The sequence below is a fragment of the Solanum dulcamara genome, chromosome 11 (genome assembly GCF_947179165.1).
Source record: "Solanum dulcamara chromosome 11, daSolDulc1.2, whole genome shotgun sequence".
NCBI classification, from domain to species: domain Eukaryota; kingdom Viridiplantae; phylum Streptophyta; class Magnoliopsida; order Solanales; family Solanaceae; genus Solanum; species Solanum dulcamara.
Genome location: NC_077247.1, coordinates 60,887,651 through 60,899,511, shown reverse-complemented (window position 1 = coordinate 60,899,511; position 11,861 = coordinate 60,887,651). Strand labels below are relative to the sequence as shown.

Below are 11,861 nucleotides of genomic sequence, written 5' to 3'. Positions count from 1 at the left end.
AATTAAATGAAATGAATCAGCTTTAAGGGTGAAAATTTATAAAATTTATGATCCTCTAAAATGCCCAAGAGCTTCTTTGTGAATGTCCTCTATCATTTTTTTCTTAGCTTCTCTCGCCTAAAACATAAATTTTTTAAATATTACGAACATAAGCGGATTAAATAGAAACACAGAAAATTAAAGATATAATACATAAATGAGTCTTTTAACTTGACCTCAACTCATATTCATGGCCTTTAACTTTGAGTATACACTTAAACTTGTATAAAATTAAATAAATAGACATATTCATCCATTGTGACGTTCTACACTGTAATTTTACGTCCTACGTGGTATTATTCGACATAAAATGTGTGTGTATACTTATTCAATTTTATACAAATTTAAGTATTATTTGTGCATACCCAAAATTGAAAAAAATAAATATCGGTAGAATCCAAATTAAATGACGTATGGATGTATTATGCCAAAATTAGAATATTATGTAAATAAGCAGATTAAATAGATATTAACAAAAAAAATAAACAATTGTGAACTTCTTGCTTGGTTTCAAGCCTAACTCCAATTCTCAATCTATTATTGATTGAAACTTATAAAATCGACATAAAAATGAAGGCAGTAGCTACAACTTTAGCACAATTAGGCTGGGTGATGTTCAACCATTTTGAGTAAACGCCAACTCAGACATTTACTGATATCTTATCCTAAAAGGCATCCTTGTCATGGGATTATGGAGATGTTCATGGCCATTCAAAAGAAGCAGCGCCAGCACACCTCCTTCCAACTTCCCCAATGGATGCTCTCTTCGTCAATTCCTCTCTCTCCCGACTCAAACTCAAATTCTCTCCTCAATTCTCCACCTTCTCTCCTACACCCCATCAGCCTTTTCTCCCACTTAAAAAACGGAATAATAATAATTTACCGCTTCTATTTGCCACGCTTCAGAACCAGCAGCAACGAGCAGCAGCAGCAGAAGGAGGAGGAGAAGAGTTTGAAGATTACGATGCGGAAGAAACGTACGGAGAAGTTAACAAAATCATTGGGAGTCGAGCAATTGAAGGTGGGAAAGGAATGGAGTACTTGATAGAGTGGAAAGACGAACATGCCCCTACCTGGGTTCCCTCTGATTTCATCGCTAAAGATGTTGTTGCTGAGTACGAAACCCCTTGGTGGAACGCCGCGAAAAAGCCAGACGAATCCGCTCTTCGGGAACTTATCGAAGCTGAGGACGACAGAGATGTGGACGCTGTTGATGACGACGGACGAACGGCTTTGCTCTTTGTCTCGGGACTCGGGTCGGAGTCCTGCGTCAAGCTGCTCGCTGAAGCCGGCGCCGACGTCAATTACCGCGATAGGAACGGCGGATTGACGGCTCTACATATGGCTGCCGGCTATGTCAAGCCTGGGGTCGCCAAGCTGCTAATTGAGCTCGGCGCAGACCCCGAGGTGCAGGATTACAGAGGGCAAACGCCGCTGAGCTTGGCTAGGATGATCTTGAATCAAACACCTAAAGGAAACCCAATGCAGTTCGCGAGGAGATTGGGATTAGAGAATGTGATTAGGGTGTTGGAGGATGCAATTTTCGAGTATGCACAAGTGGAGGAGATACTGGAGAAGAGAGGGAAAGGTGAAAATGTAGAGTATTTAGTGAAATGGAAGGATGGGGAGGATAATGAATGGGTTAAAGCATGGCTGATATCTGAGGATTTGGTGAGAGATTTTGAGGCTGGATTGGAATATGCAGAGGCAGAGTGCATCCTGGAGAAGAGAGAGGGCGAGGACAGGAAAGGCGAATACTTGGTTAAATGGACTGATATTGAGGAGGCTACATGGGAACCCGAAGAAAATGTTGATCCCCTTCTGATAGAAGATTTTGAAAAGGGTCAACAGAAAATTGTAAGTTGAATTCATGGTTTCTCTTTTGGCTTGTATTTTCCTTTTCCGTGGTTATATAATGCACTTTTGTTTTATGAACCATAGTTGTGGTAATTTATGTACTTCCGAGGTTGTCTGACAGGTTGAGGATAATTTTTCTATCTAGTGATCCAAGTCTGAGAAGTTGTAGATCACCCTTTAGCATATCTAAATTCTTAAATGATGCTAAATCTACTTTCCAATCAAAATATCATGTTCTATCTATTGGTGATTGTCCGAAGTCCTCTGTAGAGGTGGATGCTTTTAACTCTTGAATTGATATCTTTGTTGAATGAAAGAAAAACCCTCTGAAGGTCCATGAAGATTCTAGGAGATAGCATCAAGTTAAAAGGTGATGGTAGTTGTGAGTTACTTTTGCAAATGTGGCACCAAGGTTTCATCCTTTTGTGAAGTTGTGTTGGTGTTAGAATCCTGACTTCTGAGTATGCAGTCTGAAGGTGAGTTTTTAGCAGATTTATTTTGTTGATTTAGGATTTGAAGTGTAGCTGATAGCTTTTACCAATCTAATATTGGTTACTGAAGCTATTCAAAGCAGAAGCAATTTCAGGTTGTATGGATGATGTTTTCTGTTGTTTCCTATTGACATCAAATCCATGGGAGGCACTGAAATTGTGAAAATCGTGACATCTCATTTCTGATCTCTCAAGACTCAGCTAATTATATTAGGATTTCCCGTTCCTCTTTTCAGTGTTATCTGTTTCAATGATGAAAATTGTTATTTACTTGATCAGTGTTTAAGTTGTTGATACTTTTCACTATGCCGGACTTCTAGTCTCTTCTGGCCTTCTGGGGTCTTTTAGTATTTAGGTTATAAGATGTTACCTTTAATACCTGATTGAACAATTTATCTATGAAGCTCTGCTCTTAACAAGATGAAATAGAAAGTTAAATTAAATCTATTTCTAACAATACCAAAATATCTATACATTAAAATGGGACAAAGGTTTCCAAGCAGCCCACAAATCTCCCAAAGAGTTGTTTGGGAAAGAAAGTAGGAAAACAAGGAAAAAGAAGAGTCTGTTTGGCTTCAAGATTATTGGGGAATATCAACCCGATCTCATTTGATGATGAGATTAACTGTTGAAGGTGTTGCCAGAGTTTGGTGTTCTTTGAAGGCTTACAAGAGAGTGGTAAACTCCACTAGGTCCTTTAGCTAACAAAGAAGAGTGAGTCCCTTTCTCCACAATTTTGCCTTTGTCCAATACAGCAATTGTGTCACAATTCTGTATAGTACTTAGTCTGTGTGCCACCACCACACTTGTCCGCCCAACCATCACTCTCTCAAGTGCATCTTGTACTACTTTCTCCGATTGACTGTCCAATGCACTCGTTGCCTCGTCCAATAATAGCACCCCCGGATTTTTCAATATTGCACGTGCTATTGCAATTCGCTGTTTTTGTCCTCCTGACAACTGCAGTCCCCTGTCCCCGCACCAAGTTTCATAGCCGTCTTTTAATGCTGAGATGAAATCGTGTGCATTTGCTGCCTTCGCAGCCTCAATTATTTCTGATTCGTCCACTTCTTCTGATGCTCCATAGGCTATGTTTTGCCTTATGGTTCCTGCAAATAATGTTGGTTCTTGGCTTACAAGTGCAATGTGTTTCCTCAATGATCTCAAGTGGTATGATTTTACGTCACGGCCATCTATTTTCACTAGGCCACTTAAGGGATCATAGAATCTCTCTATCAGACCAATTATAGTGGACTTTCCTGATCCACTTTGTCCTACCAATGCTGTTGATTTTCCTGCTTCGATTTTTATTGAAAACCCCATGAAGATGATCACATTGGGCCTAGCAGGGTATGCGAAATCCACATTGCACAGCTCCACATTGCCTGTTATTTTCTTGGGCTTGTAACCGTCCAAATCCTCTGGCTCGATTAAAGAATGTCGATCTAGTACTGCAAAGACCGACCCAACAGCATCTGCACCCTTTGCTAGATCATTAGTCATGGTTCCAGCATCTGCAATGACACGCCCAGTGCTAACCAAAATCATGAATGTCTGGAAGAGCGCTTTAGCTCCTATGAGGCCTTCTGCCATGAGTTTGCCACCATACCAGAAATCAAGAGCCCAAGTACATGTCATGAGACTGTTAGAAGTGCCAAGCCCAATTCCAGCAAACCATGATTGGCGTATGCTTTCTCTTAGTGGGCCTTCTTGGGCTTTCTTGAGCATTTGGAGAATCCGGGCCTGGGAGGAGAAGGCCGTTACTGTTCTTAGATTGGAAACTGCTTCAGCTGCCAACTTGCTGCTTTCTTCTTGGGCCTTTATGGACTTTTTAGACATGTTTTTCAATAGCACCCTCTTGCAATAGTAGCACACTATGATGAGAGGCTGGACCGCTATCATGACCCATGCAAGTCTCCACGCGATAACTAAGCCCATTGTGCAAGCTATAGTCACCGCAGAAATCGTTTGAATGAGTAAAGCCATCCTGTCCCCAACCAACGATCTCACCTGCACATTTGTATAACCAGCAAATGTTATCATTAGATTTTACCTGATTCCATAAAAATTTCTTTACATTGTTCGTGTATGAAAGTTACACTCTTAAGAGTACTAGTGGACGTACCACATTGGCATCCTTAGCTAGTCTAGAGCAAACAGCACCGGTGGAATTCTCTTCCTTGTCGTACCACCCAATTTCAAAAGTAAGCATCTTGGACAACATCCTCTCCCGGATCCTTTTAGTCAATTTCTCCCCCATGGCTGCAAAGTTATAGTGCTGAAGTACATTGACAAAAAGGGAAAAGAATGCCAACCCCAGAAAACACAGGGCATATATTTTTGTCTTCTCCTTAATCTCATCATGACTTGGCAAGAAATAGACAGATATCATTGACCCCATTGCAAAAGCATACACTGGTTGAACTCCACCAAACAAAATTGCTCCTATGCATCCCAATGTTGCCTCCTTCCATTCTGGCAAATTCATTGCCAGCAGCCTTTTGAATGAAGGTACTGGAAATACTTGTTCTGTAGTACTGGAAATTGTTGCATTTTGATCAAATCTACGGCTTTGTGCAGCTGAGTTAGCTGAACTCGACCTGCTCACAATTGAAAGCCTTCGGCTGCTTGTATTTTGTACGTCATGGTCAGAGGCGAATCCAGAATTCAAATTTGATGGGGTAAAAACAGTGTTTCTATTGGTTGGTGCAATCGAGATTTCATCACTGGGGTTTTCAGTTTGTTGGAGACGGACTAAGGAAGTGTATAGTCCATTTTCGTCTTCAATTAGCTCATCGTGTGAGCCAATTTCCTTGACTTGGCCATTTTGGACCACGGCAATAAGGTCAGCATTGCGAATAGTTGAAAGGCGATGGGCTATGATGATTGTGGTGCGGCCAACAGCGGCCTTGTCTAGAGCTTCCTGCACCACTCGTTCAGATTCAGAGTCAAGCGCACTGGTTGCCTCGTCTAGGAGGAGTATTCTGGGTGACTTGATTGTGGCTCTTGCTATAGCTATCCTCTGCTTCTGCCCCCCAGACATTTGTACACCTCTCTCTCCCACCTATATGCACAGAGTCGGATCTAAAATTTAATCTTTATGAGTTCAAAGTTTCTACATTTTTGTTTTTGATATGGTAGTATGGATAAACTTAGTTCAGTAAAATGCTTTTTGCACTTCATTGAGTTTAGAGATTCTAGCCTTTGTTAGTATCATGAATGAAATAATGATGTATTCAACTAAGAATTACGATGTCCCGAATATTGTTTTTTCTATTGAAAACAACTTCTCTGTCTCTAAAGTAGAGGTAAGGTATGTCGTACACTCCATCCTTCTCAATCTCACTTTATGGGACTACAATGGATATGTTGTTGTTGTTTGTGATGTCCCAAATAGAAAAAATGAAATATACTTATTGCAATATATTGAGCGATAACTTTAAATTGATTGGGAAAAAAAGTCTACTAAATGAATGGGAGGGAGAAAGAGAGACAAAACTCTGGCAGCACCATATAGAATTTTGGATTAGTTTATTTGGTCAAACCATTTGATGACATACTCCACAGCAGAATCCATTTATTTGATAACATGTTAGGACAATGATAGCTAAGAAAATTCTTTGAACTGGGACATAATAATTATAATCAATAAGGCATTAGTGAAGTGCCTTTTAAAATTCTTTTAACACTAAAGAATTAATCATTTAAACTCAAATCGTGGGAACAAAGCTTATTCAGTAACAGCGACTTGCTTATGGCCAAAGTGGAAATCAGCGTGAGAACATATTTAGCAAGACAAGAATACTACTCCTTCGTGCTAGTATGTCAAATACTAATTGAAAGTAACAACAACTAATTTTAATTTTCTAGAGATAATATGAAGTCTATAGAGGGGACAAATGGACGGGATGAATCAAAACTGAATGGATCAAAATAGGCCATAAGATTCAATTTGCTCAAAGTGGAATGAATCAATTTGAATTAAATAAAGGGGTATAACTTGACTCGCACAACATGATCCAAACTTCCCTCCTTTTTTAATTTGCCTTTTGAAAGCTAAATTATTTTTGTAGGTGTAGGTTTGAGTTGCATTTTGAGCAACACTATTTCAATGGATTATTCGTCATCCAATCAAGTCAACAAGTGAGTCATTAACCTAACCAATTTAAATTTGGACGGATCAATTATTTTATCATCATTTTGTAAGGATAAGGACAAAGTAAAAAAAGGTAAAGTACAAAAGGGAACACACACCTGGGTATCATAACCCTGAGGCAACTGACAGATGAAGTTATGAGCATTAGAAGCTTTTGCAGCCTCAATAACTTGTTCCATAGATGCATCCTCCTTCCCAAAAAGTATATTTTCTTTAATTGTAGTTGCAAAAAGTGCAGGCTCTTGACTCACTAGACCCATTTGTGACCTTAGCCACTTGAGTTGCAGTTTATCAATAGCGATCCCATCAAAAAGAATTTCACCCACAAGTGGGTCATAATATCGCTGCAGTAGTGCTACTACTGTAGACTTGCCCGAACCACTTCCTCCCACTAATGCCATTGTTTTACCCGTTGGGACTTTTAGGCTAAAATCTTTCAAAATTATGCTTTCGGGTCTTGACGGGTATGCGAATTCAACGTGTTTGAATTCCACTTCACCCGTCACGTTATCCAATATTTGGCCCTCCATATTGTCCGAATCTATTTTTGGTACCCGTTTTATCACTTCCACTACACGTTCACCTGCTGCACTTGCTTCAGAAAAATACTTAAGGTTGGACAAACCAGAACCCAATGATCTGTTCAGTAATAAAAAAATCACGTTTTATAAATTACTAAAAAATCTGCTAAAGCATATGAAACAACAACCATAAACTACGGAGCACGTAAATGATTCTAAGGAATTTGGTGGAATTGTAGTAATAGTACGCAGTATTATCAAATGTGTCTTATTTGGAAATAAATGAACAGTCCAAAAAATTGAACCATCACACGTTCTCGAGGTTTGTCCAACTTGTCCTATTTCCGAAGTTTGAAATTATCTTCCGTGTTAGTTATATGATGAATATTTTTTTCTAAAAATATGTTCCAAAAGGTAATTCATTTTTACAAACATTTTATTGGAAAATTAGTTCTCAGTGTGCAGTTGGAGATGGAGAAATATTTTTTTTTCATGAAAAGACAAAACTTGAACTACGATATATACCTAATTTTGAAAAAAGAATAAAATCAACGGACATATAAAAACTTGGTGTTGTGGCCTGTGGGGCTACACATCCAATCTATTAGATATAATAAAGCCTTAAGTTTTTGACGGACAGTTAAAATTGTTCTCATATTTTATTTGAACATTTTAATTAAAATTTGTATCTATTAAATATCTAAATTATTTAAAATATATACCTATTAAATACAAAATATTGATATGGCAAAATAAGTGTGTTTCACCATTAGTGAGCGCTGTGACAAGCTTCTGATTTTTATTTTATAAATTTATACTTATTTTTTGACACTTGACATACTAAATAACTAAAAAAAGAAAAGAAAAAGAAATTAGTCTCTTAATTCATAAAAAGAAACAACCCAATCCCATACCCATGTACCAGTCTTCTTCTTCTTCTCCAACCCATCATTTTAAAGATTTTAAATTCTCAGCTTTAGCTTTTGCTTGGTTCTTTTGTTTCTTCATTTTTTTTTTTAGAAAACAAAACCAAATCGGCTAATTTAATTTTCAAGAAGCAAAAAAATTCGGACATTGAAGTTAAAAAAATTAGATCGATATTCATCATCTCTATTTTTGATCACTCAACAAACATCACCACTCATTAAACTTACTAAAAATAATATAAAAAAATTCAATATACTTTCAATTTTTCTTCGCCACCGATTTCAAAATAATTTATCAACGTCAATTTTTTTTTACAAAAATCTCAATAATCAATGGAGAACTAGAAAATAGCGGGTGACAAGAGAAGAACAAAAAAGACAAAGGATTGGGTGAATGGATTTGGACGAGGGGGAGATATTTTCTTTTTTGTTCTGTATATTATTGCCGGAGAAATTAATGGTGGTCGGCGGGGTTATAGGGACGAAGAAGAAAGGGTAAAAGGTTAGTGGGTCAGGTCGGGGGAAGAGGGGCGAGGGGATTTGCTTTTTTATTTTTTTTGTCAATTAATTTTCTAAATTATTAAAGACTACAAAATATTTTATATTTTTTAAAATTAAAATATTATATTTTATTGTTAGATTGGGAAACGTATTATGTGTCGTAATTTTATTTGTTTGTTTTTTCTAAGAAATGCGTGTGAACTACACTCACAATATTTTTATAGTTTTTTTTCATTTTATGTTTAATAGATATATATTCGTTAATATTAAAGTGACTAATAGATAATAGTCTTAATAAAGATATCTAAGTGATTTATTCGATGACATAAGCCTATAATAAAGTATACTACAAAAAATATAGCAAGAACCGGTAGAAAACGCCATTCTATTTATTTAAGGGATTGTTTGGTTAACATAATACAATAATATTATACCATAATATTGAGGATAAATTTCATAATCTTGGTGTAGAATTTCTTCAAGTTATATCTAACACCCACCACCAAATATCGAATAAATTTTAATCCCAAAATATATACAGAGTTAATCCCTAATCTTAATAACCAAACAACCCCTAAGGAATATCCATAATCGTGAAGGAAAATGAATATATTAGTTTCTCCATTTTAATTTGTTTATTTGATTTCGATTTATGTAGAATGTACCAAATGTTCTCTTATATGAATTTAAACAAATTATTTGAAAAAATTAAATTAAAGAATTATCAAGAAAAAAAATAAGTATGCTCTATTCTTTTTATAAATGAAATTAAAAAAATTTAAAATATCTTTAAACGATGTGAAATTGAATCGGAAATAGTATGAGATAAGGTGGAGATACTGACAGTCCGCCGATAGCAATTGCAGCGCCGACGGCAAAAACGGTGCCACCATGTTGTCCATTATACATGACCATTCTGCTACCATAATATGACATAAAGGACCAAATTGCAAAAACGATGCCATTACTTCCAATTGCCAATCCTTTTGCTAAACCTTGCTTTAATCCCAAATCAACTGTTCCTTGAAGAGCATTCGAATACTCTGCTATTGTTTTGTTTTCTCCCACAAATGAATAAACTGTTCTTACAGAAGAAATTGCTTGTTCCACAATTGTTCCAGCTTTACCATATTCGTCCCTGATTTTTCTTGCTATTCCCATTAGAGCCCTCCCATACATAAGACCTGGAATTACTAGAAAAATAACAAAGGGAAATCCCACTAGTGCCAGCTTCCAAATCATCACGAATCCTACCACGTATGATCCAATAAATGTTGCTACGTTCATCAAGAAAACTGGTACCTATACTAATTAATTTCAATATTATAAACATTGTAAAAATTAATAAGAGAAAATTAGCGACGAAATTAATAGCCTAACCTTTTCACTAATGCATTCTTGAATTACAAGACTGTCACTAGAGACACTAGCTATGACATCGGCAGTGCTGGCAACATGTAGATCAAAATATCCCACATCTTGCCTTAGAACTGCTTTCAAGTAGCTTATTCGTAGCCTTGACGCTTGCCTCTCTGCTGTCCTTGTCCAACAAAATCCCTCTAAAACAAATATCATTAAAAAAACATACTATAATTAAGCAAAAGAAATTGGCCGAATTCATTATAAGGTCAACCTATGACTTTTTATCACTCAACTCATTATATTTTTGAGTTTATACATTCAAAATTATATTTATATGCATATTTTGTCTCAAAAATATTGAGTTTAATTGAAAATAAATATGTTAATATTGAAAAATGACAAAAGTTCACATTGGTGGTTAATGAGATTAATGAACACCTTATAAGACTCAATCCTCCTCATTTTGAGCTAGCTTTTGGATGAGACCTAATTCAACAGTCGAAAATAATGGAAAGAAATTAGACAAACCTAAAAAACACGCGACCCATTGTCCACATGCCAGGAAAACCAGAACCAAAGCATTCTGCAGTCACATAAACAAAAAAAGAAAAAAACTGTATTAACTATACATATAAAGTTACCATAAATCTATATTTGTAGCATCACAGCTTATAGTCTAGTGATACAGATGAAAATTAATCCTCCACGTGATAAATGTAAGTTCAATTGTTACATAAGAGATATATTTATATATATACCTCATTGATATGGTGGGTGAAATTATCGGTACTGTTTGAACTGTCATTACCACCAAGATTATTCATGAGTTTGCTAGTGACTATAAGCACCACCGGCATAGAAACTCCGTCGCAAATCGCTCCCAAAAATCCTAAAGTCATCAACAACATATCGGCGCTATCAGCATGCATGAAAACTGACAGAAATGAACCGTACCTTTTCTTTTGGATCATCTTCTTACTCATTTTTCCTCCCAACTAATTAATACCCTTTTGTTTCTTTGCTATATATAAAACACACAAAAAATATTGAGACAGTTCATAACTCAATAAAACACAAGTCATATATGTGAGGTATATATAGAGGAAGAGAACTGAGAGTCATGCGGAATGAAAGGCCTTAGCACGATTGGTGCTACTATTTTAAACTCACTCCAATCAATTTTATTTATCATGTTTCACGAATCATGACTAATATTTAAAGTTAAATTAATATTTTAAATATTCAAAAATTATACTAAAAATAGTATAAGTTGTAATATAATAATTTTTTTAAAAAATGCAATGTACATGTGCTGGAGAGTGTATTGCGGTTGACTTTCCAAATTTTTCCAAGTATCGTCATTAATGACGCTCTTAGCTCGAATGATATTTTTTTTTTGCGTCACCAATGATCTCCTTCACTTATAGTTTATAGCTGGAGCAGTTCATCGTGTATATAAAATATAAATACAAATATAATAACTAGTGTTCGACTAATTAAATTTGTTAAAATATCCCTTTGACATACTTAAGCCCGAGTTTATGATAACTAATTAATGAGAGTACTCATGGAATCATGGTTAAGACTTGGAATAAAATCACGTTTAATAATTTTTACCAATATATATATACACACACGTAAATATAAAATACAAATATATTGTCTGGCTGTTAGAAACTTAACAAAAGTCTACTATCAGTTATTTCTAATTTTCTTTGCCTCCTTAATTTTTCCTCTAGCTATTCTAGGTGGGAGAAATTAAAAGAAATTAACAGTATATTTTTCATGATCTGTGTATCTTAATATTGCAGCGGATATCAAAATTACAGACTTAGAAACTAAAGATTATATTCCCCAAATTAAATATCTCTGTATGTTGTTAATATGGAAAATGGGATAATTTTTCGTTTCATGTTCTTCCTCTGTTTTTCGCACCCTTCATAAGGAGGAAGCATTCCTTTTATAAGATGACTTTTTAAATTAAAAAAAAAACTGGACATGAGCCGAT

General features: G+C 35.8%; 2 protein-coding genes across 6 annotated transcripts; one reads left to right on the top strand and one right to left on the bottom strand.

Moving 5' to 3' along the window:
• The first annotated feature begins 675 nt into the window (after positions 1-675).
• On the top strand, positions 676-5,065 carry LOC129874585 (signal recognition particle 43 kDa protein, chloroplastic). Of its 5 annotated transcripts, none has more exons than XR_008762929.1 (3): positions 676-1,896; positions 2,214-2,372; positions 2,471-2,786. XR_008762929.1 is itself a non-coding variant. In XM_055949887.1 (2 exons), the coding sequence occupies exons 1-2, from the start codon at positions 793-795 to the stop codon at positions 2,039-2,041; spliced, it is 1,128 nt and encodes a 375-aa protein (XP_055805862.1). In that variant the 5' UTR covers positions 677-792; the 3' UTR covers positions 2,042-2,123. The 5 variants fall into 5 exon arrangements, 3 of the variants coding, with proteins under 3 accessions (XP_055805862.1, XP_055805865.1, XP_055805864.1); XR_008762930.1 differs by having other exon boundaries at positions 678-1,896; positions 2,246-2,372; XM_055949887.1 differs by lacking the exons at positions 2,214-2,372; positions 2,471-2,786 and adding an exon at positions 2,018-2,123 and having other exon boundaries at positions 677-1,896.
• On the bottom strand, positions 2,814-11,006 carry LOC129874584 (ABC transporter B family member 15-like). The gene is made up of 7 exons (XM_055949886.1): positions 10,612-11,006; positions 10,382-10,436; positions 9,872-10,050; positions 9,336-9,793; positions 6,642-7,182; positions 4,513-5,451; positions 2,814-4,397 (listed from the first exon to the last, which is right to left on the bottom strand). Exons 1-7 carry the CDS (start codon positions 10,834-10,836, stop codon positions 3,009-3,011), a joined length of 3,786 nt encoding a protein of 1,261 aa, XP_055805861.1. The 5' UTR covers positions 10,837-11,006; the 3' UTR covers positions 2,814-3,008.
• Positions 11,007-11,861: the final 855 nt, after the last annotated feature.

Excerpts from the sequence above, each read along its gene's own strand:
- LOC129874585 (XM_055949887.1), top strand. The coding sequence starts at position 793 with ATGGATGCTCTCTTCGTCAATTCCTCTCTCTCCCGACTCAAACTCAAA. Across the intron at positions 1,897-2,017 it reads AAAAGGGTCAACAGAAAATT|GTTGAGGATAATTTTTCTAT; the intron begins GTAAGTTGAATT and ends GTTGTCTGACAG.
- LOC129874584 (XM_055949886.1), bottom strand. The coding sequence starts at position 10,836 with ATGAGTAAGAAGATGATCCAAAAGAAAAGGTACGGTTCATTTCTGTCA. Across the intron at positions 10,051-10,381 it reads ATGGGTCGCGTGTTTTTTAG|AGGGATTTTGTTGGACAAGG; the intron begins GTTTGTCTAATT and ends TATTTGTTTTAG. Across the intron at positions 4,398-4,512 it reads TAGCTAAGGATGCCAATGTG|GTGAGATCGTTGGTTGGGGA; the intron begins GTACGTCCACTA and ends ACAAATGTGCAG.